This window comes from Phyllostomus discolor, chromosome 9 (genome assembly GCF_004126475.2).
Source record: "Phyllostomus discolor isolate MPI-MPIP mPhyDis1 chromosome 9, mPhyDis1.pri.v3, whole genome shotgun sequence".
Classification (NCBI taxonomy): Eukaryota; Metazoa; Chordata; class Mammalia; order Chiroptera; family Phyllostomidae; genus Phyllostomus; species Phyllostomus discolor.
In genome coordinates this window covers 87744747-87771714 of record NC_040911.2, presented here as the reverse complement: position 1 = coordinate 87771714, position 26968 = coordinate 87744747, and the positions used below count along the sequence as shown (strand labels likewise).

The window sequence follows — 26968 nt, the reverse complement described above, 5'->3', positions numbered from 1 at the left end:
TGGTGGGAAAGAACAACAATGTGAGGAAACACAGACCATCAGATTCGAGGGAGAGACCATGCAGACCAACAAGCTGCTTAGGGCACAGCTGGGAAACGGAGGCCCAGGGAGGGGCAGCGGTCAAAGAGTTAAAGGAAGAGACTAGAGCTTGGGTCTCCTGGCTCCTTTGGTTGCCACTCAATGCCTCTTCCTTGGGGGACCCCCTGTGGGGACAGGACCGGCGGGAAGTGAACACCTTCCCAGCCCACCGGCAACCAATATGGCGCCCCTTATTCCCATACCTGGTCTTGATCAACATCTTCGTCCCCAGTGATAATGATTCGCTTCTCGATCCTCGTCTCGGAAAACCCTCCTTTCACAGTCTGCGGGGGGAGAGGGGGCAAGGTCAGCCTTGGGTCTTGCTGGACCAGCAGCGGTGACAGGGGGCCTATCCAAAGTATCCCTCGAGGGCACGACTGGAACTGGCCGTCACCTTCTCTCCTAGATCCCTCCGATTTTTCCTCTTCTGGCTTTGGGACTTCAGAGTGCAGAGCTTGCCTGACAGTCGCCACTCCGTCAAACACAAAACTGTCCCCACTTCTAGGTCTTCGGGCCCAGATCAAATATACTGTCCCTGACCCTGGATGGCGATCCTCCCGCCTTCTTGCTCTGGTCCTCCCTGAGAGCCAGATTCATCCCTCTCATGGTTCTGGGCTCCTCTGCCCTTTGCCGGCCTTCAGTGTGGGACCTGGCCTTGCTCACTAGCCTCGGGCCCTTGGGGACAGGGGCTGTCTTTTTACATCATTGTATCCCCTCATCCCCGCCTCCCCTGTCCAGCCTGACCAGGGCAGGTGCTAAATGCAGATTTGTTGAATGGACACATGAATGAAATGTGAATGGTGACAAGGTTCTACCTTAAATGACTTTAAACAACAGTACAAGAGAAATTTTGCTGATGACACTGGTAACCACCACTGTTCCTGAAAGGGCAGGTTTGGGTATAAGTTCAGGAGTAGAAACGGGGAAGGACCTCGTTGCCTGGCAGAGTCAAGGAGGGCGGTGGCTGAGGGAAGTCCAGCTGGCGCCAGGAGTGGACAGAAAGAAAAGGGGGCTCCCAGTTGGCAGGGGCGGGGGGACTTTGGGTACAAGAGTTTTCTGAGCTGCATTCAGTGGGGTGGGTGATGGAACACCTTCCTGTCAAGCTCTTGGTGAAGTCAATATTGCTCACTGACGCTTCTGGTGAGAGTGGGTGTTTTCTGGGACTGTGCAGAGGTGCTGAGTCCTGCACAGGAGGGAGCAGGGCTGGGACAGTGTGTGAAGGGCCAGTGCACCCACCAGACTTCTTTGGATGGCTCAGCAGAACCTGCAACTCAACCCGGCTCCCTGGCATCTCTCCTTCAGGCCCCCCGCCTGGGCCTCGGCCCCCTCCTGCCTTCCTTCTGCCTTGCCAGCCTGTTCTCAGTGCCCCGCTCCCCCCACCAATCTTCACTGGCTGAGTCACAGCCGACGCATCAGGAATGCCTGTCTTCTTGGCTCTTCCTCCTCCTTCCCCCACACTGACTCCCACCCTGGTCCGGGCTCTCCACCCCTAGTCTCACCAGAACTCATTCTCTGCTCTCTCCCATCTACCTGCATACCCCGGTGGATCTGACCTCCTCTCCTTAAACTCCTTCTCACTGGCTTACTCCTCAGTTAAGAAACTCTGATGGCTTTCCAGCAGTTTACAGACTCGGGCCCTCCATCGGCACATCTGTCCTGGAATTTGTCCAACTTGTCTCTAGGCTGCTCCTCCTGGCCCCGGTCCACCCTAGTTTCCCATGGTTATGTCCCACCATGCTGCTTCTTGCTGGCAGAGTCCACTACTCCTGCTTCCCAACATGCATTGCTCACAGCCTCTAATAGCCCCTCGCACAGAGTAAAATCTGCTAATGGACGAATAAGCAAACACACAGTTTCTGCCTCTGCCTTCTTCTCCCTCACAAGTCCTACCTGGCTTTCCAAGACCCTGCACAAACCTCACGTTTTCCAGAAGATCCTTCCTCACTCTTTGAGCCTTCCTTATGTTGCCTGCCTCTAAATTCCTCCAGCACTTAAGGTCTGTAAGCTGCAAATGCTATGGCTCACAACTGCTTCCAAGGAGATGGTCTCGTCCCCTCAGCCTGGCGGTCCATGTGGAGGAGCAGGGCCATACCCAGGGCAAACCGTAACTCAGAACAAAGCGCACCACACTCCAGAACCTGGGAACGCCCCGGGTGTTCCCAAGGCTGAGCAATGGCAGTGACCTTCCCAAGCCCTGCAGCCAGGCTGGGGGCATAGGGCACCCTGCTGCTACTCACTTTGGTAACATGGGTGGTGGTGGAGGTGGAGAGGGTTTCCGCAGTGGCGCCGTAGGTGCTGGTGAGGACATCTTTCCCGATGATCTGCAGAATATAACCACCCCCCACCCTGGGGTCAGATGAGGATGCTGGACTCTGCAGGGTGGGGGCGGGGGTGGGTAAACCGAAGTAGGGTGGGTCCCATGAAGGTGGAGTTTGGAAGCCAAGATGCTATGAATCACTGAATCTAAGAATTCAGGGAAATTGGAATCTTCAGAAAGCTAGGCCCATAAGATTCTCAAAGCCTGGAATCTAAGATTCCTAGAACCTGAGATTCCTAGGGCCCAGAATTCTAACAGGACCCTGGAACTGGAGAATCCTGGCAGCTTAGAAGAAAGGACAGAGGGATCCAGGGTGGAGACAGAGCTCCCTCTCAATCCCCCGCCCCGTTCTCTCTGAGGCTAGACGATGAGAACGGCAGGTTGGGATTCTACAGGAGTTGCAAGAGACCTCACAGGGACAGACTTGGGCTCACAGGGCAGCCGCCGACAGGGCCAAGTCCAGGATCCAAGCCTCTGGACCCCTGGCTCATTGCTCCTCCGGGTCAGTACAGACAGCGGATGAAAAAGAGCTATGTCACAGCACAGGCACCACCAAAGGGCAGAGCCCCCTCGCCCCGACACTACCAACGCCCTCCTTGGGGGTGTGTAGGGGAGGAATGGAGGGCAATGGATGAGACTCTGGTGGGCATCAGGGAGCCCCGTGGGCCTCTGAAAATGCTGCAGCTCCCTGGTGCTGCCCTGAAAAGGGCAGCCTTCTGGGCTCTACGTGGCACGTGCCGCGGGCCGGCTGTGGACCCGGGTCCGTGTTCTCAGTGTGGAGTCCCTTAGCCTGAGCTGGCCCTGCCCACTTACCGGAGAAAGAGAACGGATTTCCGTGGCCACCGTCTGTGGGCCTGGGATCATGGCAGCTGCCCCCTTCCCGGACTTGAGACTGTTCTCCTGGGGAAACAATAGTGCTCAGATGGCCAAGCCTCAGGTGGGCGGGCCCCAGGGTGGCTGGAGCACGTGACCATGTCACTCCCGTGGCCGCGGGTTCAATAGGGACATTAGAAGCCGGGAGCTCAAGGCCTCACTCAGTTCAGTTGCTTCTCACTCGTCACGCACACACTCACTCACTCACCTGTTCACACACTTAGACATCACTCACTCAGCGGACACGGCCGGGGTGCCTGGCACGAGGGACATGACAGTGAACATGACACGGTACTGCTCCCTAGAGACACTAACGCAGGAGTTGAGACACTCAGGTTCTCCTCCTGGTCCTGCCACCTTCTAGCCACACGGCCTGGGGCAGAGCCACTTCCGCTCTATGGGCTCGTGAATGCACCTGTGAAGAGGGACCCCCTGAAGCGTAGGTTCATCAGGGACAACAGCCATCCCCCTCTGGGGGGGTGTTGATCATAGGGGAGACTTTGCGTGGTGGGGGGCAGTGGGCATATGTAAATCTCTGTACCTTCCTCCCATTTTGCTGTGAATCTAAAACTGCTCTAAAAAATAAAGTCTTAAAATTAAAAATGCAAACTGGAACCCCTGCCCCACTCCCCTCTGGGCGTTATGAAGCTGACAATGGAAAAGGGGCTTTGCAAATGGAAATCTACAGGATAAATAGCTATGAATAACATCACAATAATGATCGTCTCCTGAGTTCTTGCTACATACTAGATATTATCCTACGGAGGCATTATCTCATTTAATTCTCAGGACAGATCATTTTAATATTCCTGTCTTACAGCTGAGGAAGTGGAGGGCCAGAGAGTGTTAAGTGGCGTGTTCAAGCCCCCCAGCAAGTTAGTGATAGAGCCAGAAACTGGGTCCACGCTCGCCGGACTCCAAGTCCAACACGCTCCTCCCGCACCACCACTCTGCCCTCAGAATGCCTGCCCTTGAGCCAGCTCTCCTGGCCCTGTACTCGGTCTGACTGCTAGATATTCCTGGAATTGGCCTTGGGCTTACTGGCCCACATCTGGCAAGAGGCCTGGCTGCCTGCTTCTCCCTCCCACCTTCCGCACCATCTCAGGGTTCAGCCTTGTCTGTCCAGAGGCCCAGAGCTGCGTCCATTCTGCAGCTGCCCAGAGGGCTGAGCCTGGTCCTGGTCTGTGCACAGGATAGATCTGGACCTCCACCTGCCGTGGGCTGCGTGAGGACAGAAGCCCTCTCTCTGCCGTGGCCCTGCCCGGTCACCTGGCATTCTATCCAAAGCAACTTCCTCGGATAGAGTCCCAAAATGTGTCATGAGCAGCAGGCCTCAGAAGGACAGCCTTCCAGGTTCAATGCTTCCTTTCTTGTTTGGGAAACAGCCATTAGCCACTTCGAGTCCTACTCTGTCACTTCAGGCCTTTCTCCCCAAGCCTCTTCTGCTGCTGCTTTCTCCTACCTGGGCAAAGCCTCACCCTCACCTTGACAGAGGCCACAGATGGGGACAGAGGTCATTTAAAACAACCTGCTGCACCTGCCTCTCCTGTATCTCAGTCTGTCCTCTCTCCTGCCTCAAGGAGGAGCAGCTTCTGTCCCCACCAGGGCAATGTCACCATCTCTGCCCTGGACCCTTCCTCCCATGTACTCAGGGCTCTCCCCCTCACCGTCTGCCCTCTCTCTGGACCACCTCAGCCACTCAAGGCTTCCTCATCAAGGCCACTGTCCCCTAACCCTTTACCTGCAGCCCAGATCTTTCGTGAACCCTAGACCTTTAAAACCAATTGTGTCCTAGGCATTTTCCCTTGGAAATGTCCCACTTGCCCCAGGGAACTCATCAGATCCAAAACAGAGTTCGCTGCCTCCCCCTCCCCCCAACGCATGCACTCCCTCCAGGGCTCTGTTTTCATCAGCCCCCTTCAGACCTGAGGGGCGTCACCGGGAGAGCTGTGAAGGCACAGCCGGCTGGGCCCCATCCCAGTTTCTGACTCTGTCAGCCCGGGGGGCACCCCAGAGGGGGCCTTTCTCACAGGTCCCCAGGACCACACTCTGAGAACAGCTCGGCTAGCGAGCAGTATCGCCAGCCCATCTTTCCTCCTGCCACGGGCACATTCCGTCAATGACCAGATCCTGTACTTCCCTCCTCGGGTGTCCCCGAACCCTGTCCCTCTCCTCGGCACCCACCTCCTCACACTCTGGCCCTGCGCCCGCCCCTGAACTAGTTCCCCGTCTTCTCGTTTGGCCTCTCTTAGTGGCACATGGGCTCAGGGACGCCGTCTCCTTCAGTGCCTGATGCGCGTCCCCGCCCGGCACTTCACACGGCGTGGGCATTCAGTAAATATTTGCTGAAGGGAAGAGGAAGGAGGGAGGGAGGAAGGGGGAACAGGGAAAATAAAAGGAACCCGTGCCCCAAGGGAAGGAATTTTGACTCCAGTCATGTTCCATACAGGTTGCAAGAGTAATCTTTCTAAAACACAGAAACACTTATTTTGATGACATCATGCCCCTAATTAAAAAGTCCAAGTGACTCTCCATTGTGTCCAGGATGAAGCTTGAACTTTGCACGTGACTTGCTCGAGGCCCTTCAAGCCCCAGCCTAGACTTCCTTTCCAACCTCTTCTTCCCCGACTCCCCCTCCCACACACCCACACATGACACCTCACCTCACTGCTAGGTTCCTCCACATCCTTGCCTTTGCACCTGCTGTTCCCACTGCCTGGAATGCCTTCTCCCATGACTGCACCTTAACGTATCCTTCAAGCATAGCTCAGATGTCACTGCCTAGGTGAAGCCTTCCCCGGCTCCTATGGTGTCACCCACACCCCTTCTCCCTGTGCTCCCTAGGAAAGCCTTATGCCACTGTCCCAAGAAAGCAGGGAAAAAAAGCAGCTGCTCACATTGCAGACCACTGACTGTGCTGCCAGGCGCTCCTCTGAGGGGTCTGCACAGATCAACCTCAGCTCATCCACACATCGACCCTATGAGGGACGTGCTACTGTTACTCCTCACCCCACTTTACAGAAGTGGAAACTGAGGTTTGCAGAGGTTCAAGTAACCTGCCCAAGGTCATCAGGCCAGAAAGTGGGAAAGCTGGGCCTTGTTCACCACGGTGTGCCCAGCGCCTAAACACAGGGGCACAGCACACTCAGTGCACCCAAGGTTATTATTTGGCAAATGAATTCTGGCACGCACACATTTTCTTCAACTCTGTATCCCCACACTGGACAGATATAGAGACGAATCAGTGTGCTTGGAACACATGGAGAATGGATGGATGGATGAGTACATGAATGATGCCGCTGCCTGCTGCCGTAGCGTGGGTTCAAAATCGGCCCCGTGAGCACCCCGACGCCACGCGGTGAAGGGCCGAGGGGAAAGGAGGAGCCGAGTGACCAGGGAAAAGTGTGCGAGCTGGTAACCAACTGGTTTGGGTTTATTTACCTTAAAATCTTTTACTCAAAAATCTACTGCAGGGTTGTCTAAATTAATGTAATTCTCTTCCTATGCATTCATCAGGGTTTGGCAAGAGAAACCATCTGAAAACAAGTTCCCAGCAGCTCAAGACAGATCTGGCCTAGGCAATGATACCTGCGCAGCTGCAGCCCCAGCCCAGCCCAGCCCAGCCCCAGCCCAGCCCCGTGTGGCCAGTGCTCCCAACGGTCCGGAGAACAGAGCAAAGTGGTCAAGGTGGATGGCAGGGCTTCTGGAGTCAGAAGGCCTGGGTCTGACCTGGCTCTACCGCTTACTGGCTGTGTGACCTTGGGTGAGTCACTTTACCTCTCTGATCTCCAATCTCCTCATCTGGAAAACGTGAAGAACAAAACGGCATCCACCTCACAGTTTTTGTGAAGACCAATGAGATGACGGGCTGGCACCACAACCTGCGTGCTGAACGCTATTTGTTCTGTGCTGTCATTAAAGTGCCTGATGTTACTAGACTCTCAAGAACCTCTGAGCCAGGCAGGATGGGGATTATCCCCACTTTACAGATGAGGTCGCCTGAGGCCAAGGACCTCCCTTCCTGGGTCAAACAGTAAAGAGGTAGCAGAGCCACAGGCTCCCTCAGGAGATGGTCCAGAATCTTGAGCTGCCAATTTAGGTTCACTGCACGCCACCTACTGACCAAGTCAAGGAAGTGGCCAGAGATGTAAGCAAATGTGCAGCGGCCAAGAGGACGGTCCTGGGGAAAGACTTCCAGGCACAATCCCCGGGCTTGGGCTCGGCCAATAATCGAAGAGTACCACCCTCCTTTCACCCCTGCTGCGGCCCAGACGGTCTGGATAACTGACACCCAGGGATTCCACCTCCCACACTATTCGGTCCAGAAAACGGAGGTCTGACCAGATGTCCTGTGGCAACTATGGTGCCAGACAGCTTGGCCGTCTGTCTCAGGCCAGACGCAGGGAGGGCAGGTAAGGACTTCCTGAAGCAACTGGTGTTGCTGTCCTGTTATCTGGCTGTTTCTGGGGCAGAGGCCCGTCAGAGAGAAAAGTCTCCTGGGTCCTACTTACCATGGTGGTCGATATGGTCTCCGTGGTGATGGAGGGTGTAGTTGTTAGGAACTCCTTCCCCCCTGGGGTGGTCCCATCAACCTGCAGTCAGAGGAAGGGGTCGTCAGAGAGGGACACACAGAGAGGGAACGCCAGATACTCCTGCAGCATCTGTCACCAGGGCTTGGTGGCAGTCCCGGTTACCAGGTGACAGGCTGTGTGAGTGGACGGGGCACAGGGGCACGGGCTGTCCACACACAGGCTGAGGTAGAGATGGGCCTCCCAGGTCCGCCGGTTTACTTCAGTCATCTTATTTGATGGACAAAGGAAAAATAATCCCAAGCAATTTAACCAATTCTACCCAAATGTCAATGCATGAGGTCTTTGACCTGCTGATCCCATTGCTAGGAGTTCACCCTTTGGAAAGAAACTGTGGAAATTTTGCCAAGAAGTCCAGACAAGGAAGTTCACTGCGGCGCTCAACATTAACCGCGAAAGAGAAAAACGAGCACGGGCCCATCGATGGGAGAGTGTGAACAGTCGGGGCCGCTCCTGAGTGGGACTGAGAAGCGCAAGGTGGGTCCACGTACGCCGGCAAGGAGTCCTCTCATGAGGAAATCATTTAAAAGATCGGTGTAAAAGAGAACAATCTCTTTTCTGTAAAAAATTGTATAATATCTTGACATGGAAGTATACATGAAGGTATATGCATACACATTTTCCTGGGAGGAATCACAAAAAAATCTCATTTGATTCTGTTTGAATTTCATAATGATGAGCATTTCACTGTTGTTTCGATGTCAGTAAGGATTACTGAGTTGTGGGATTTGGGGCCATTTTTAGTTTCCTCTATATTTCTCTGTATGAAAATAAAGCACGTTACTAAAACACGTGACTAAAATAGGCCAGAGGCGGAACACGCTGCCTGAGGTCACGCGGCTCATCAGAACTCAAGAGTCAGGACCGCGGCACCAGCCGCCCCAGAAACCTCTATGCGTGTTGGAGAGAGGGAGGCAAGTTCCGGAAGTGACAGAGTCACCCACGTTGTGTTGGTTTGCTTCTCACTTTAGTTCTTGGGACAAAGACTAGTCCGCAGGGCGAGAAGCCCCCAGCACAGCAGCTCCTCCAACCAGGGAGGACCGAGACCCACAAGCTCAATTTTCAAAGTTTAAAAACCACAAAAGGAACTTAGGAACCACCTGTGTCAATTCACGACGGCCTTCTCCCAGGTCCTCAGCGTGCTTTATCTCACTAAGACAAATGATTTGGGGTCTCTTTTTCCCCAGTTCGTTCATTTTGCCAATCTGAGGTGGAACCCCCGTGCACAAAAAATAAAATGACTCAGTGTGAGCCATTGTGACTGCAGCTGGCTCAGGACCTCACGTCTTCTCTTCCCAAGCGGCCCCTGAGGTGTATCAAGAAATTCTCCAACTCCTTCAGGCAATCTGAAAGCCACAGTCCTAATCCACTAGCCACTGGTCCTTACCACACTCCCAGGGGGACAGGAGAGACATGACCATCCCGGTTTAAAGATGGGGAAGTGGAGGCACAAAGAGCGCAGTCTGCCCGGGACAGGAACCCACTCCCAGAGCCCAGGAAGGACAACCACGCTTTCAAGAGCGTTGGGGTTAAGATGAGGGCTCTGGGGGAGCCAAGGTGGTGAGGGTTGGCTGGGGGGCTTGTTCATGGTGGGGATCCTCCACCCAAACGCCTCACACTTGAGCTCAGGGCAAGCCGAAAGGCCCGGCCTACCTGGGTGTCCCCAGCAGTGACTCTGGTCTGCAGCACAGCCTCTGGCTCAATCTTCTTCCTGATGGCCAGGCTGCTGACAGTCATGGTTTCCGCTTTCACAGGCTGTAGGGAGATGAGGAAGGACACTCCGTAACTCAAATGCCTGGCACAACTCCTGCTCATGGGCAGCTGTGGTGTGGGGTTAGCAGGTTCCCTCCCACCCCTGCAGCTGGCCAAGACTCCAGAAAGGTACACAGGTCAAGGCAAAAGAGGCATTGTGTGATGTTACAGACAAACATCCCAAGAGGACAGCCAGAGCCACCAGCAGTACCCAGATAGGCCTGCCATGGACCCTGCAACCTCGTGGGGGCTATATGCTATTTCCCAGGTTACCATCTACAGGGTATCTACCAGCTCTGGCCAGGTAGCTCACTTGGTCAGAGCGTCATCCTGATACACTAACATTGCAGGTTCGATCCCTGGTGAAGGCACATACTAGAAGCAACCAATGAATGCATAAACAAGTGGAACAATGAATCGATGTTCCTCACTCTCTCTAAAATCAATTTTAAAAATTAAAAAAAGAGAATATCTATGATTCAATTAGTATGCTTTGGGCCAGGCCCCATGCTAAGTATTTTCCTCATATACATAATGTCACTGAGTCTTGAATGACTTCAGTGGTTATGCTACCACTTCATTAGAATTGTTCTTTGGAGCAGAAGCCACACACCCGGAGACCCATGGGAGCCAGGCAGGCAGCATAAACAAGTCAAGTGAGCTCGCTGAGGCCTGGGGTGAGCCGGAAAGCACATGGGGTGCCTGCCACTCAGGCCCGGCTGACTGTGGCCATGGCTTCTGAGTGACTGAATCATCTGATTTTTTTAATGATGTAAAAAAATTTTATACTACTTTTTAATGATATAAAAAATTACTGGATTTTTTATTCAATGTCCTAATTTTTAGATCAAGGTCAAAGACAGCACATCTGCTAGCCAGATCTACCCCGAGCCGCCAGTTCACACTCTCTGCTCTAGAAGTCGTAAGTCAAACCATCACTTTCTTCTGAGTCCTCCATCAGGCTAGTTCATGGCTATCCACACGGCACGTATTAACATGTGAGCTGAATGAAAGAATGAATGAAAGCTAGCTCATCATCCGGCTGGGAGGGTGGTGAAGGGATTCTCAGAGATGGTTCCAACCCAGAGATCTAGCCGTTCATTCAGCCAATCGCCTATCAGTGCCCGCCATGTGCCAGCTTCCAGGGAGAGCAGACCCATTAGCCACTAACCCACTTGGGACACCACGGGGAGCAGAAGCACTCCTGAGCAAGAGGATGGTGGTGGATGGAAGAGGACAATACTTCTGGTCAAGGGGGTCCAGAAAGCATTTGCTAGGGAAGTGACACCTGAACTTTGACCCGGAATATGACACATTTGCAAGGCAAAGAAAGGGAGGAAAAACCTACGCAGAGGGAGCAGCACGAGTGAATGAGCTCTTGTTTCAATGCCTGGAAGGGGGGAGAGGGGACTGTGGTGGGAGGCAGGCTGGGGCTGGAAGCGATGAGGGAGCAAAGGGATAACATGAACAAAGATCCCCTGTGGGAAGGGCACAAAGCAGAGAGGCTCAGACACAGTTTACCCCGGTGTCCCCCCAAGTGATGACGTTTCCTCTTCTCTAGGAGTTTCGACTGTCACCCTGGGGCCAGATGGATTGACACTGCCGCCCCTTCCCCAGGAAGCCCAGGCCCCAGGGAGAGGAGTCGGCCAGGACCAGGAGAAACCATCCGAGTTCCAGACCCGGCCGTGCGGGCGCCTGCGATCGTCCACAAGCACATGCTCTCTGCAGTGCCATGCAACACAGGCAGGGAGAGGCGGCATCGAGGAGGGCTGGACTGCTGCTCTCGGCTGGACCTCAGGCAAACGGTGGGGACATAGGGTTAAAACGCCAAGGAGCACATGTTAGGGGCAAACCGAGATGGCAAACATGCGAGCACAGAACCATGCTGTTCTGCGGAGGGGCAGTCATGCAACACGAGACACAGCTTCAGGCTGAGGGATCTGGGCTGCAGGCTGGCGGCTCGGTCTTCTCTCGGGCGGCCCAGGGCCCTCTGAACATGCAGTGCCTGCCGGGCCCGGTCTCCGTGGCGCTCCACTGTACCTCAAACTGGGGCATGTCCGGGGTGGAGCAGGCCCCTCGGTCGGGGCTGTCCTCCATGCCCCCGGAATCGTCATCCTGGCTGGGGCCCCTCTTGCTGAGATCCCGGGAGAACACCAGGCCCTCTGTTTCTGAGTCACTCTTGTCTCGGTCGAGCTCGGGCAGACTGCGGGAGAAGTCTTCGAAGGCGCTGCCGTGGTAGTCGCCGATGACCGTGAAGTCGACCTCAGCCTCCAGACTGGACGTGGAGCTGACTGTGATGCTGGAGCACTTCCGCTCAATGGCCAGGTGGTTGTCCTTCAGGAACACTGCGTCCCTCTCCTGGTCCTGGTCCTCGTCTCCCGTGTCACTCTCTGGGGCCCTGGGGCGAGGCGGTTTGACCTTCTCCTCCGAGCCCTCCCTCAGCCCTGCTCTCTACGGCCAGATAAAATCAAAGGAACAGGGGGTGTGGAGTGAGAGGGGGAGAGAGACAAAAAGAGAAAGATGGTGAATGACAGAAGAAATCTTGGGGCCATGTCGATGTCCCAAATGGAAGAGCAGGTCAGGAAACAAAAAACACCCCAGGAGAGGTTCCTTGATGTCGTAATAAGTTCAAAAAACAAAAACAAAAACCCAAAAACTCCTCAGGAGTGGGGTCGCTGCTTTCCGAGGGTCTCCTGATGGTGGCAAAGCAAGTACAAAGCATCCGTCCTGCCAGCTGGCTCCTGGACAGGAGGCTCCATCCAGCGTGTGGATCTGGGAGCTTGTCAGAAGCGTCACTGTACACAAGGCAGGGATGGGAGCCCAGGTCCCAGGCCCATCCGCGCGGGCTGGCACCGAGAGACGGAAACCCAGGTGGGAGACCCAGGGACCAGGAAACCCAGGCGGGGGAGGCGGAGAGGCTAGAGCCAAGAGCTTTCGGGAACAAAGAGGAAGCCAGCACAGTTTGTCAATTCCACTGAGTCTCCATGGGAGGGATCAGCATCATCTTGAGGGAGGAGTGACACGGGGTAACTCCTGGGAGCCGGGTGCTACATCAGTTCCACCCTGAGCTCTGTGAGGGGGCCAGCGGGCAGGCCGAGGAGTGGAGGTTCTGGTCCCGTCAGTGCAATTGACAACAGCAGGCCAAGGAAACGCTGGAAGGGGACCAGCAAGTCTTGTCTGACATACATACCTCTCAACTGGACTGTCAGGGATTAAACACCACACACGCATTGGGGGCTGCTTCATGACACTCCTTTTTAAGACCAATCGAACACCCGCCAAATATTTTTAAAGCACTTGGTTTCGGGTTCTAGAGATTCAGTGCACTTAGAGATTCACTTGCTTAACAAGCGTCCGTTTGGCCCGTTTCGGGGAGGTTGAGAGGTGTGAGGACACGTTCAGACAAGCCAGAGTTGGGCTGACGCAGGAAGCACTGCCAGAGCAGGCGGGAATCTAAGGCAGCGATGCACCCTGGCCAGGTGAGGGTGACCGGGTGGGTCATCAGGGCACCCAGGGGCTGCAGAGACCTGAGGGCCTGAGGGGCTGGCGAGTCTCAGGTGCCCCCCTTTCCCGGGGGGGTTTGCTGCTAAAGTGGTGAGGTGCTTCTCTTCCCTGACGGTGTCTCCGGATTTGTTCTGGATTAGAGAGGATAGTTAGTCTTAAGGAGGCAGAAAGGCACTTGGCACTGGGACCGAGGGGCAATCACCAGTGAAGGACGGAAACCTCTGGACTGTCCGCTTCCCCAAGGCAGGAGAACCAGGGGAGGGAAAGGAATGAAGGAAGGTTGCTGGACAAGCCAAGCAAACAGGTAGGAACCCAGCAGGTGGGGGCAGCAAGGCAAAGCAAGAGTGTAGTTTGCTGGTGGTTGTACCACCTCCCCTGCTGGGTCTGCGTGGCCCTCGAGGATTTTTGTGGCTAAGCTCACACGGGCTAAGCAGATGACCCTGCATTCTGCTTGCGCTACATTCGGGCCCATTTAGGGAAAAGAACTCACAGGGACGGACAAGCAGCCTCTGATTGCACTAATGACGAGGAGCCACTGAAACATGCTTCTAGAAAGCTACGCAGCATGCGGTGCTCCCCCCAGCTCGGGGCAGTGGTGGGGGCGGGGGCTCACGTGGCCAGCTCCCCCTGTAGTTTCCTCCAGCGTGGTTTCGCAGCCCGAATCGGGGGACATGAGCTCGACTTCCATGCATCCTTCCTGGTGGGATGTGGTAGAAACACTCTCTCTGAAGTGCCTGGTAGCAGGTGACATCACTGAGGAAGAATGCGTGGCATCGGGGCCAGTGAGGTCCCCTGGGGGCTGGAGCTGGACGAAGCCCAGGTCTAAAAGCTTATTCCGCTGCTGCTCTACCTGCCCCAGGGAGGCCTCCGAAGGCAGCTCACGTTGAAGGGCCCACGTTTCACCCTGACTTACTCGACGGCTTTCCGCTCCATGAGTCTCAAAGATCCAAATTTTATTGGCCACTGAGGTCTTGCTAACATCTTCCAGGGAGCCCTCTTGGCCCCCAGCCTGGAAAGGAGTCATCTTTGGCTTCCCTGAAGGGAACCCCAACCCCAGGGGTGCAGCCCTCTCAATCTCCTCAAGGACAACTCTGGGCTTTCTGCTGGCAACAGGGGGTGCCTTGCGCTCACCTCTGTGCAGAGGTGCCACAGGCTCTACGTGGTGCTTGGGCTCTGGACTTTCTTTTAGAAACTCAGGGGACTGTTCTCCAAAGGGATCCCCAAATTGCAAAGGCTCCCCTGACCTAGATGGGGCTGGGCTCGGAGAAGCTTCCTCAGGAGGTGCCTGTGCCTGAAAGGGACCAGGAGAGGTTGGGAGGGGGCTGATCACCTCCATCTGCAGAAATGGCACATGAACCCTGCTGTCCTCCATCACAGGTTCTCCTGTTTGGATGTGAACGGGTCCCCTGTCTTTGGGCAAGAAGTTGCCTCCACCCAGTTTGGCTGGCTTCCACGGAGGGGTGCAGGCCGGGAGGTCTGGGCACATGTGCCCTCCTCTGTGAGGCGAGTGGTTCTTCCGACCTGCTGGGGGACTTTTCTCAGCCTTTCCCTTCAACTCTTGACTCCTGGGGGCCTCTTCCTCCGCAGTGATGGTGGATGCTGGGTGGGTGAACTCTCCCTCCACCCCCCACCCAGCTTCTTCCCAGTCCTCAGCGAACATCTGCCCTGGCGAAGATCCAGTACCGTGCTGCTCGTCAAAGGCCTCCGGGTGGTCTGGTTTCCCGTGGTCCCTGGGGGGCTCCGCCCCTTCCTCTAAGAAAGCTGTGTGAGCTTTACCTGCTTCATACTTGCTCCTTCTGGAAGCTGCAGGAGAGCCCCACTGGTCTGAGGAATTCAGCTCAGAGCTCTCTGCAAGCTCCTCAAAGAGCTTCAGCCCAGCCCTGCCTCTGGGAGGGGCTTCCAGGTGCTCTTCCTGCTCCTCCAGCAGCGGAGGGAGGATTTGGTCTTCAATATCTTCCTCTCCATAGTTGAAATAGAAGCTCCTCTCTGCAAAGGAAGTATCTGTTTCATCACTGGAGTCGGCTCTGGCTTCCGCATGGGCTGGGTCCAGCAGAAACGACTGAAGTCCTTCCTTGTCAGAGGCTGGAGAGGGGACATCCGCCTCAGCTGGCCTGGTCCCTGGGACAGGGGGTCTTTCACCAGTCTGGACCTCCTCCAGCTCCTTCCTCCGCTCCATGTGGCCCTCCAGCTGGCCCGAGACCCGGCGCTTCCTGATGGTTGCCTCCCCGGTGCCCACTCTGAGCTGGGAGCCCTCAAGGAGCTTTTCTGCCAGTGTGCAGCCTGCAGCTGGAGAAGCCCCCTCCGGGCCGTCCCTGGCCCAGGGGCCTTCCTCCCACATGGACTCAAAGTCTTCAGGGCTTGCGATCATCCTTCGTTTTTGCCGGGCGTTTGCTCTTCTGGCTCCCACCATCTCCTCCGTGGCCACTTCAACTTTGAACTTGTCCACCAGGACGTCCACCTTGGAGAGTCTGCCATCAGCAAGGATATCTGCGAGGCCTGCCTCACTTTCTTCCTGCTGCGTGGCGGCCACTTTCGGAAGGCTGAGCTCTTCTGGCCTAGCATACTTCCTCTCTATAAATACCCAATGCTCTGAGCCCTGCGTTTCAATTGGAGCAAGAAGAGGTTAACATGAAATATGGCACCTGAAGAGTGGGTCACCTTTGCCCTCTACAAGAAGGGACCAATCTACTGCCAAAAGGTCAACACGTCCGTCCCAAGAACCAGCTGGGGAGAGGCAGGCATGACCATGCCAGCCGGCCTCTTCCAGGCTCCTCCGCCCATTAAGGCACCGACAAATTACTTGCCGAGTCCCCTCAACCACCACCCCAACTTGGTGAAATGGGACGGGGTCTCCTGCTCCCCCCATGTTAACCGTGGGGAAAGTAAGGATCCATGGGTGGGCCAGGGCTCTTCCTCTTCCTCTCTCAATGATATAACTGCCACGGTCGGAGGGGAAAGTAGCTGATGTTATGTGGAACCTTTGTTAGAGCCCAAAGAAATCCTAAGACACCTTCGGTCCCATCTCCTCATCGTGCAAATGGGTAAACATAGGCCTAGAGAAGGTCGGTGACATACCCAAGGTCACAGTTGATGGTAGAATCAGGAAAAGAGCGCCTGATTTTTGATGCCTCAGATCCTGTCTAACCTATCTCATGGAATATGGAATATGCGTCCTATGGAATATGTGTCCCAACTGTCACCTAATGTCAAGTAGACGGCAAGCACTGAGTTAAGTTTCATAAGCCATGGCCTGAAGTTGGACCTCTCTGCAAGAGCTTCTGGGAAGGAAAGAGATTGGGATGAAAAATACCAGTGGCCAGCCCTAGTGGGTGGTGCCAGTCATCACAATGGCTTGAATAGCTTGAATTTTGTGGGGTTCGTTCCCAAAGAAACAGGTACAATGGCCTGTCCTTGGAAAATTCTAACAAAATCCACAGGAAGAGTAGAAAAAGACTAACCAGAATACATCGCAGAAGGAAACAACCTAAAAATGCAGGCATCATTGAGGGTCTAAAGTACCAACAAGAGGGCGGTGTTGTCCAACCACTGACGGAACAGCCTCCGCCTCCCCCAGAGCCCTTGGCACAGTGCTTGTGGGGGATGATGAACTTCTAGAATCATTCACAAGCAAGAAGGCCATTGGGATTTTCATCTTATAGCCACCAAAAACTTCTTTACACAAAATCTTCATGGGAGGCTAATAGGTAGTGTGAATGTGGGGCTGCCCTGTTGAGCTTGGGGACCCAGGCTGCCCTGAGGTGCCTTCTTCCTTTGAAATTGCTGCTCTATACACTGGCTGGTGTGGCTCAGTGGACTGAGTGCTGGCCTGTGAGCTGAAAGGTTGCTGGTTCGATTCCCAGTCAGGCACATGCCTGGGTTGGGGGCCAGGCACCCAGCTGGGGGGCATGTGAGAGGCAACTGATCGATGTCTCTCATGTGTCATATGTTTCTCTTCCTCTCTTTTCCCTTCCTTTCTCCTTTCTCTAAAAATAAATAAAATCTTGAAAAAGAAATTGCTGCTCTGAGGCAACCCCTCGTGGTAAAGAGGTGGGAACTGAGGCCAAGAGAACGTGAGCACCACGTCCCAGGTTGGAGAGTGAGCTAGTGGCAAAGTCAGGCCTAGGAGCAGCCTCCGCTCAAAGCCCTGTGAGGTGCGTCCCAGGAAGAGGTGCCCCAAGCTGCTCCTGACAATAGGCTGGGGGGCGGGGTACCTGACTTTGGGCTCTGACTCAGGTTATGACTTGGTGAGGAGTCTGCCAGATCCCGTAGGATCTAAAGGATTCCGAAGGATCGAGGGAACAGTGTAAACCTCTTCCCTCCACTCCCCCACCCCATTCTGGCAAAATCTCCGTGACTGTCAGGGAAACAAACCCCACTGAGAGAATCTCGCCAGTGGAGAAAGATGTGAAAGGAAGGGGGAAGGCCCAGGTCAGGTCAGGTGCAGGTTCTGGGGTTCCACTTCAGGCGGCGGAACACTTGGGACAGCAGCACCCGGGCACTCCCGGAGAGAAGTGCTCCGAGGGCCTCCCGACGCCAGGCCTCCTTTCTCGTCCACCCGGGTGGGCCTCCCAGGTGTCTTTAGCTGCTCCCACTTCCGCTTCTGCTGACACCCTCAGTGTGGAAGGATGGCCAGCAGTGGCCCATGAATTCCCTTCTGGGACACTCCTGCCCCAAGTCTAACTGGAACCTAGAAGCCTCCTCGGCTGAGTGGGGTGGGAGCCGGCACAGAACAGAAAGGCTGCACGGGACGAGAAAGGGCAATGTACTTGTGTTTAATCACTTTGTGCTAGGCAGTGTCAGCCCTTGGCCTGAGTCAGCGGTTTTCCACCTTGTTCATCGCGTGGCACACGTGAACTAATTACTGAAATTCTGCTGCACGCCAAAAAATGCATTTTTTGCCGATCTAACAAAAAGAATAGGTATACTTTTGATTCATTCACACTGGATGGCTATTGTGTTGGCTGTTGGCACATTTTAATCTGACCACCTAAGGGAAAAGAGGTCAGTGCCCCTGACTAAATAGTCAGGTGCTGCATGTTTTACAATTTCTCATGGCACAGCGGTTAAAAACTGCTGTCTAAGTTATTACTGTATTTTTCGGACCATAAGACACACCTAGGTTTTAGAGAAGGAAAATAGGAAAAAATTTTTTTGAAGCAAAAAATGTGGTAAAATATTTCATAACATAAATAACATAATATTTCACCAATGTAAAGCTACATTCAGACTATAGAGGTACCCCCCCCTTTCCTCCCAAATTTGCGGGGGAGAGGAGGAAAGTGCGTCTTACAGTCTGAAAAATACAGTAAATTTAATCCACGTGGCAACCTGGGATGCTCGTGCTGTTCCCCTTATTTCAGAAGGGGAAAGGGGGGCTCTCAGCAGGAGGTGATGGGCACAGATGACAGTGAGCACTGAGGGAGAGGTTCTGCTTCTAACAAGTGAAAGTAGGTATGTAGGAACCTCAAGAAAAAAGACTGAACAGAAAGGACAAACCCTTTACTGGCACCACAACACTGGCAGGGCCACAAGGGGCCCTAGGGACTAAGGATGGGAAGATGTCAGGGGTGCTGGTCCCACAGCCATTGTTTCCACTGAGCCGGGACCCTCAGCGCCGCCTCAGCGTCTGCTCAGAGCGCCCTCTGCTGTCAGATGGAGGCACTGCGGCAAGACGGCCACGGGACAGAAGCTGGGAGCCAAGCGGATCCCATTCTGCTCCCACACAGGCCACTGACAAGGAGAAAATCTTCAGCCAGGCAGCTGTGCTGACTCCAGGCCACTCAGGCCCCACCTGGAGCTCTGGGTCACATCCTGGGCCCAGAGGAGGGGTCCAGGACGAGGAGCCCTCTGGAAGCTATGCCCTGGGAGAAACTGTTGAAGAAAGAGGGTTGGCTGGTGCTCAGCTCCCAAGAGCCTTGAGGGCAGGTCTAAGGGGCCTGGGGACAGAGGGAGGCCCACAGACAGGCGATCCAGAAGGTCAGATAGCTCAATATGAAAACTTCACAATGGAGGACTGAAGGCAAAAGGAGCTACCACTATGGACAGGCAGAGCCCCCTCCGTGAAAGGGGCCGGATGGACAATTTTCAGGAAGGCTGATGAAGGACGCAGGTTGCCCCGCCCCCGAGTCCGGGCATCTGTCCTCAGCTCTAGGGGCGTGTCTGTGCTCCCGGGGACCAGTGCTTCCCTAACCTTGGCACGCTGCTGACTCCTGTCCAACCTCTCTCAAGAGAGTGCCGATAGCCTCGTCTTTATTTTTACAACTGAGGAAAGATTCAGGGTAGAACTGTGATATATGTTTTACAGCTACTGTAGCTGACTCATGTCTCTTATTCAGTTCCTGCATGTTTTGGGCAGCTACAGAATTCTTCTCTGGGAACTGAGAAAGGTGGATGCCCTCACACACTCTGTGCCAACAGAGGAGGGTCGTAGGTCAGGGAAAAGGGAGTTTCGCCCGGGTGATCGGTCAGTACCTTCCAATCCTGACAGTCCATGAGGCACTGGCCGTGGGGGGAGATGCGGCCCCCGCTCCCTGGGCCTGGATTCCACCTGGCATCCGTGCAGGGACACAGCAAGTTCCCAGAGCCCTCGACCTGCTGCTCCCCCGGGCGCAGACGCTATGCCCTCCTCATTTAGAACACTTGCGTGACAACACCTCTGTGACCCCAAGGGTACTCCCTGGAGCGAGATGCCCAAGGAGTATCTTTTCTGGAGACCCTGAGTGGCCCAAGCTCCAAGGGGAGTTTAGAGTAGAAAGAGGTGGGGAGGGATGGGATGCCATCCTCCAACCAGCCACGGCTAGACCTCACTCAGGCTTCTAAACAGAAACAAGACCTTAGGGCAGAAGGCGCATAGGGCCCATGACCTCAGATTCCAAGCTTAAAAGGCAGGGCCTGCTTCTAGAGCCACTTGCCTCTGCCTGGCCCGTGGGGAGATCATCTCTGCCTCTCTCTGAAGCCAGGGGTGACTCAGGCTGTTCTATCTTCCCTGAATGGTCTCAGTCCCGATTCCGGGGACACAAGAGATGAGGGAGTGGCCTGCCCTTTGTGGATCGCCAGAACAGGGATGCTCATGTGTCCCGCATGGGGACAATGAGGGCTACCCCCGGCTCCCACGTGCACGGCAGAGTCCACCCCCTCCACCCCAGAGAGAGGGGTTTCTTAAGCCCGTTAGGGGGGTTCTGGGTAGGAGGGGAGGTGATGACAGTAACCTCAGGAGACGCTGCGAGGCTTTTCTGAGTGAACACTTCCAAGCCTGTGGCCGTCCCAGGCTCAGGTGCCAAATCCTGCTGAGAGGTGTCCTGGGTCCTCTGGGACTGCAGGGGAGGCCCGGGGCCAGAGGAAAGGGAAGGAGGGAGGTAGGGAAGGAGAGACGGAGAGGGAGAGAGAGAGAGAGAGAACAGGAGAGACACACACACAGAGTCCATAAATAGCCCCGCTTTGCAAACCCCACATCCTTAGGGTTTATAGAGGAGGTCAGGAAGGAGCTTCGCCGTGGGGCGAGACAGAAAGGAACTGCCTCTCCGAGCCAGTCAAGGGGTCGGCTGCCAGCCAGCACTGTCCCCATCGCCTGCCTGTTCTCATTCAAGAGGTTTTGGAGCCTTGTCACTTGCACTCCGGTTCCAAGTCCTGTCTGGGTGTCTTTAGTTTAGACAATGGTGCAATCCTATAGTTTGGGTCTCGGGCCCTTTGAAGAAGTTATCTTTGACACGGAAACCTGGGCTTGGGAAATGGGAACCCTTCTCTATAGTTTGGGGTCCCTGTTTAAGTTCCTCCTGTTGAAGCTCCGACCCAGATGAAGCTCAACAGTGTATGAGGAAGCTCTGAGAAAACCTGGGTGAAACCCCCTACAGCACAGCCCTGCAAAGCTCGCACCTGGAGCAGGAGTTCTCGCCACCATCAGCAATGGCCTCATGACTGTCCACACCTCCCGGTTTATAAAGTGCGTTTACATCCATTACTTTGCTCAACCTTCCCAAACACCCCACCATAAAGAGTGGCAATTTTAGTTCCCTTTAGACAGACTGACTAGCCAGTGAGGCTCAGAGAGGTGAGGTCACTTGCCCAAGGACTCAGATCAGTCCCCAGCGAAGTGTCCTCCCCATCTCCCAGGTCTTCAAGCGCCTCTCAATGCTCAAGGTGAGCTCCTCGACCAAACTTCTTTCCAGCAGTGGGCAGCACATGTTGGGACAGCAGCGAGAAGAGAGGAGGTGGAACAGACTCTGCCCATCTTCTAGCAGTTCCTGCTTCCACCAGCAGGTGGAGCACCCCCCCAAGCCAGGCTGCTCGGAGGCCCGCCCAAAGAATGCTCCAGAGCCCAGTTTCGCTGGTCACATCTCATCCTCCTCTGCTGGAGTCCAACCCTTTCAGAAGTCCCTGCAACCTACCTCACCCGCTTCAGGGCTAAAGACAGGCCACACCGGTCAAGTGTCTCAGGGCAGGAGTGTGGGGCATGTAACTGGATCACTAGACCAGCCCCCATGGCCCAGTTTAGCACCTTCAGGGTCTCGATTGTGTCAAAGATGACCACAGAAGCCCTTGACGGATGCAGAGATGTGCCCTCCTTCCATGGCACCGTCCCAAAGACCCCCAAGTCACCCCTCGCTCTGTGAATCGCCAGCCAGGGAGCTACCACAGCAGCCTCACTGGACGAGGCCCTCGGTTACTTGGTCGGCCAAGGCCGTGGGGAGTGCTGAGTCAGTGGAATGCCCTGCTTATCGGTCACAGCTGCATCACCAACTGTCGAAGCATCCGAGGGCAGCAGGCACGCAGCTGACCCTCTGCCTGGTCTTCCCTTGATTTGGTCTTGCTTTTGGACAGCTGTGATTTAATAGCAAACGCAATGCCTGGGACACAAGAAAACCAGGTTCTGGCTCCTCTTCAATCAACTATGACACTGGAAAAGTTCCTCCCTCCCTGGGCCTCAAGGCCCCATCCGTGAAGGGATGACCTTGAACCAAGTGGGTTCTGAGGACCCCTCCAAAGTGTACCTTCTGAGCGAGAACCAGGACTCTCAAAATGAAACAGTTAAGTATTGAGCATCCGGGTCTCTGCTGGCCTCTCCATGCTTGATCCAATCCGCTCCTCACAACATTCCTGAGAAGCAGGTGCTTTATAACCTCTACCAAACAGAGGCTCAGTGAGGCTAAGCCACCAGCCCAGGGTCATCCAGCTAGCAGACAGCTGAGCCAGAGCTCAAACCCAGGAGGCGGGTTGGAGCCCAGTAAGCAGCAGCACTGGGGAGAAAACACTTGAGTATAAATGGGGGCAAACTCTGCCACGATGTCAGTGCTAACGACAACGAGTTGGGGTCATCAGTACAGGAAGTCTCGCGACCCTGTCTTTCTCTTGTTCAGTTGCTTTCCACTCTGACGGGCAGGTCGTGTGCGATCCTTTTCTGAGGTAACAGGAGTAGCTCCGACTTTCCCGGAGGACCTAGTTCCCTCCAGGGGCCTCTGAGCATCCTTCCGGGAGGGAACACTCCTCCACCTGCACTTTCACAACAGGCATGTAAGGGTCTGGTCACTGGACAGAGCTACTCTGATTCTTAGAGTTTAGTGTGCATGGGAGCCGCCTAGGGCACTTGTTTCAAATGCTGATTCCAGGGCTCTGCCTCCAATATTCACATTCAGGAGGCCCGACATGAGGCCCCAGAACCTGCTTTTCTGACAAGCACTCCTTCCCCATCATACTCTGGCTGATGGAAGGGGAATACACCAGGTTACTGTGAGTGGTTTTGCGGAGTGGTCCCTGGGATTGTGGATTCCAAGATTTACTGACTTTGACTTCCTCAGCTTAACCTGCCATGCTATCCCATCACCCCCGTATGCAGCAGTGGGGAGGAGCACACAGGTGTGGAGGCTGACAGTGAGGCACTACACAGCAACCTTCCCCACCCCGGTTACCCAAGGCCCCCGTTGAAGGGCTTGGGGGGTGAGACCTACCTCACTGGCTTTCTCAGGGGTGCCCTTGGGGGAGGGGGAGGCGGGCGAGGAGGGCAGCCTGCGCTCCCGCTCCCAGTCTCGATCCCGGTGGATCAGTTTGCTGTTGGGTTCCTTCAGGGTCCTCTTGAGCTCGTTGATGCTGGCCTGGTGCTTCAGCAAGACGTCCTCTGGCTTGTCTAAGAACTAGGGGTGGGTGGAGAGGACAGCCAGGCATTAGAGGACCAGCTCCACGATGGGATGCGGGCTGTGGTGAAAATGCCAACAGCCACCACCGCTGTCCTGCATCATCAAGGGGAGTCTCATCCATGACCCGGTGTTGCTCTCACAGCACCTCACGAGCCGAGCGGGGCCAGGACGTTAGCCGCAACAGGTGCACAGCGCACCTGAAGTTAAAAAGGGGAGACTTGTGGTCGAGCACCACCTTTTCTTCTCCCCTGTTTGGCTCCTGGCCTCGGAGCCCAACCCAACCAACGCCCACAGGCCTGGGCGAGTTCCCTTCGGTGCTGCGAGCCCAGTCCTGGGCACGGAGGTGACTTCCCTTCGCTCACAGCCAAGGTGCAGTGAGAACTCGCCAACCCTGTTCACTGGGCGGCTCTGGCCCCCTCCTTGGCCTCCCAGACCCTGGTCCCCACCTCTGACCAAGGCTTGAGCCACTGTGCTTAGCAGGATCCCCAGACTAGGTCCCTCCTGGCCCAAAATATGCCATTAATCAAGCCCTGTGGGGCCCTTCTAGAGCCAGGGACATCCGGTAAAATGGGCTCTGCTCCCACACCAGGAACCAGGGACCAGAATAAGATTGTGTTCGGTATTCTCTGCTGACAGCCACTACCTTTCCCAGCTACCCTGGGTCTTCCAGATGCCCTGTGGGTGCCGACTCCTCAATAGCAAATGGGGTGAGATGCAGCCAGAGAGAGAAACTAGGATGGTGTGGGGTGTTCAGGAGAATTAGGAGAGTTACGGACCAGGAAGGAGGGCAGTGAGTCCAAGACTGGACACAGGAGCTGAGCCAGGTGCAGCTGCAGTCATAGGTGTGTTCCATGTTAAACTGCCAAGTCTGAGCTCTGGCCAGTGCATCGTGACAGAGCAGTCTGACCCTGGGTCACCTGCAGTGCAGCCCTGGCACAGGAGATGACGGTGACCTGCCAAAGCTGCTTGTCTGCCTGCTTCTGGGGGCAGGGCAGTGGGCTGGTAGTCCAAGGACCCTTATCTGCAAGGCTGTTGAGGATTCATGTCAACTCAGTTCAGGGCAAGAAATGGACAGTCTCAGCTTATTAGAAAGTCAGTTTGAATGATTCCAGAACCACTTGGAAGGTAAGCTCGTGCTTGGACAAGCTAGACTCTTCCCCCGGGGTGATCTCTGGCACCCAGGCATCCACTAGGATTGATTCCGAGGTGACCTCGGAAAGGAAACCAGTGCTACTGGGGCTTCTGCTTTGCCTCCAACACCTGTCTGTCCCTCTGGCACCCTGTCCTGAGCTGAGCTGTGTCAAGACGATGTCTGAGAAATCAAACCTGATGGCCTTTGCACAGGGCACGGGTTTGGGCTGCAAAGGACCCGAGAGGTGTCCTGTAACCCTCTGGGGTGTACCCGCTGCTCCGGCTGCGTGGGCGTGCAGTGCTCCCGAAGGCCAGAGGGGGCAGCGGAAACCTGAGATCCTTGAAGGGCCTCGGGGAAGCCTAGTCCAAAAGCCCTACTTGCAGATGGGGAGCTGGGGCCTGAGGGGTCATCCCCAAGGCCATCGGCGACATCAGTGACAGACTCAGGGCTAAAACCCAGGCCACCAGACTCCAAGGCCAGGCTCTTCTTACTCCCCAGCCTCTGACTCTTCCCCTCAGGCCCAAGAATACATCTGCTTCTCTTGCAGTGAAAGCTCAGATGAACAGCTGGAGACGGTGTAAAAGGGAAGAAGTAGCTAACGCAGGAGGGATAAGATGAGAGAAGCAACAAGGGGAGAGGAAGAGGAGAGAGGGCAGCAGAAAGGGAGGAGGCTCTCCTGATTGAGCAGGAGCAGCAGCAGGCCCCGCCCAGAGGGAGGGGCAACAGAATCTGAGAAAATACAGATGTGCTCCGAGGCTCCTCCCTCCCACCCCTCCCACAAGGTTGCCAACAGATACAAAAAGAAGCTTGGGGTGAAGGGACAATGGACACAGATGAAGAGATGAGTCAAAGAAAGGGTTTGAGGGCGAGATGAGCTCACTGAAAGCACAGGATGGCCTGGAAGGGCTGGGAACACACGTGGGACAGTCAGCGGGGATGAGGGGCAGGGAGGGAGGTCTGGGGAGGCGGAGTGAAGCTGGGTAGAGGGGGGGTCAGGAGGGAGGGGAAACACTGCTGGGGGTGGAGTCTGAGCAGGACGCTGGAGAGATGACCTTGACTGGGGGCTGAGGGTGGTTGGGTGGGAGATGGGACGGGGCAATCTAGGGGGAGGAGGACGGCTAGGGAGCAGAGGTGAAGCTAAAGCCGAGGTGGCACCAGATGAGCCTGGGATGGACTGTGGGATGGTGACAAATGAGCTGGGTAGGTAGGGACAGGTCCCATGCAGTACCTCCTGCTTGTGTCTCGGCGTGGTTTCCTGCTCCGGCTAGCGGACGTGGGAGGAGGGAAAGGAACCAGCAGGGTCAGTAGAGCCAATGGGTTAGAGACACCGCGACCGACCTGGGCCAGCAGGTAGTCCAGAGTGAGCGCTGTCACCCAGGTAACAGGGGCCAGGGAAGCCGGGTGGGCGCCCCACGCGCAGTGAGGGGTCACAGGTGTGGGGTGTGAAGCGGGGAGCTGGCCCAGGGTGGTGAAGAAGGGGCGGGAGGACTGGAGGCAGAGTGAGCAACCAGTCACGCTCAGCAGATGGAAGTGAGCGGTCCGAGTACTCCTGCTGTGGGCAGTCAGCATGTGTGCTCAGGGACCTGTGCTCCCAGGAGGGCTGTGTGATGGAAACACACTCCAGCTGTGTGTGCACGCGCCTGCGTGCATGCCGTTTGACAATCTGGGTGCGTGACCCTACGGGTGAGGGGTGCACCTCTGTGAGTGAACTCATGCATGCAAGTCTGAGGCCGTGCGTGCCTGCACGAGTGTGTGCGCAGGTGTGTGGGAAATGGAGGCGGGCCACAGGAGGGGGACACTTGTGAGGACCCGCAGAAACACCCCATCGTGCTCTGCAGAAAAAGGGGGCTGTGCAGATTCAAATTGTAGTCAAAGGGGCAAATTCAGAATGGGGAAGAGGAAGCTAGAGTCCCCTAGGGGACACTGTGTCCCTCCGGGAAAGCAGAACAAAAGGAGGGTGTAGGGTGGGCAGTATGCACCCTACACCTGGGCATATCCAAGTATTGAACGTGGCCCAAGGGCAAGGCCCTGAACAGGGCACAACCCATAGTAAGGGCGTTTGGCCACAGCTGGGGCACCTGAAGGCCAGGCCAAGGCTAAACACAGGATCAGAGGGTGTGAGAAAGCCAGACTCCTACCTTTAGCTCCTTGATCTTGGTGGGGGTCCTGACCTCTCCCTCCTCAGCCTCTGACCGCCGCCCCCCAGACTCGCCATCTTCCTCCCGCTTGTCACCATCAGGTCCTGCGTCGTGGTTCTCACTGACCGAGGCTGGGCGGGAGAACTCTGCTAAAGGGGCAGAAACAGCCAGGTGGCTGTGTGAGACACCTGCCAGGTGCACTTGCTCGACCGTGCTCGGAGTAGGGCAGACACGTCCACACCCCCAACACACTGGGGACCAGAAGCCCGTGCCCAGCTGAAGTGAAGCGGCCTTCCCCAGGTCACGTGGACTGCCTCCCAGCCCTGGGCCCCTCCTGATATCCACAGCACTAGAGCCCAGATTCAAAGCTCAAATCCATCTCTTCCTGGCTGTGTGACCTTGGGTAAGTTCTGCAACCTCTCTGGGCCTCAGTTTTATCATCTATACACAGTAGTACC

At 55.5% G+C, this 26968-nt stretch overlaps 1 protein-coding gene across 23 annotated transcripts in view; it reads right to left on the bottom strand.

Moving 5' to 3' along the window:
• The window catches only part of EPB41L1 (erythrocyte membrane protein band 4.1 like 1), a 117953-nt gene that overhangs the window by 8578 nt on the left and 82407 nt on the right, over window positions 1-26968 (bottom strand). For 6 of the 23 annotated variants that reach the window (XM_036009784.1, XM_036009780.1, XM_036009776.1 and 3 more), the window contains 12 exons: window positions 26511-26659; window positions 25601-25636; window positions 23055-23237; window positions 20322-20426; window positions 13727-15709; window positions 13137-13244; window positions 11650-12060; window positions 9511-9612; window positions 7780-7860; window positions 3209-3295; window positions 2316-2399; window positions 282-362 (listed from right to left, as the gene is read on the bottom strand). In XM_036009784.1, the coding sequence (XP_035865677.1) occupies window positions 282-362; window positions 2316-2399; window positions 3209-3295; window positions 7780-7860; window positions 9511-9612; window positions 11650-12060; window positions 13137-13244; window positions 13727-15709; window positions 20322-20426; window positions 23055-23237; window positions 25601-25636; window positions 26511-26659 (3410 nt within the window). The remainder of the gene's footprint in view (window positions 1-281; window positions 363-2315; window positions 2400-3208; window positions 3296-7779; window positions 7861-9510; window positions 9613-11649; window positions 12061-13136; window positions 13245-13726; window positions 15710-20321; window positions 20427-23054; window positions 23238-25600; window positions 25637-26510; window positions 26660-26968) is intronic. The other 17 variants (XM_028523993.2, XM_036009786.1, XM_028523992.2 and 14 more) reach the window with 10 other exon arrangements.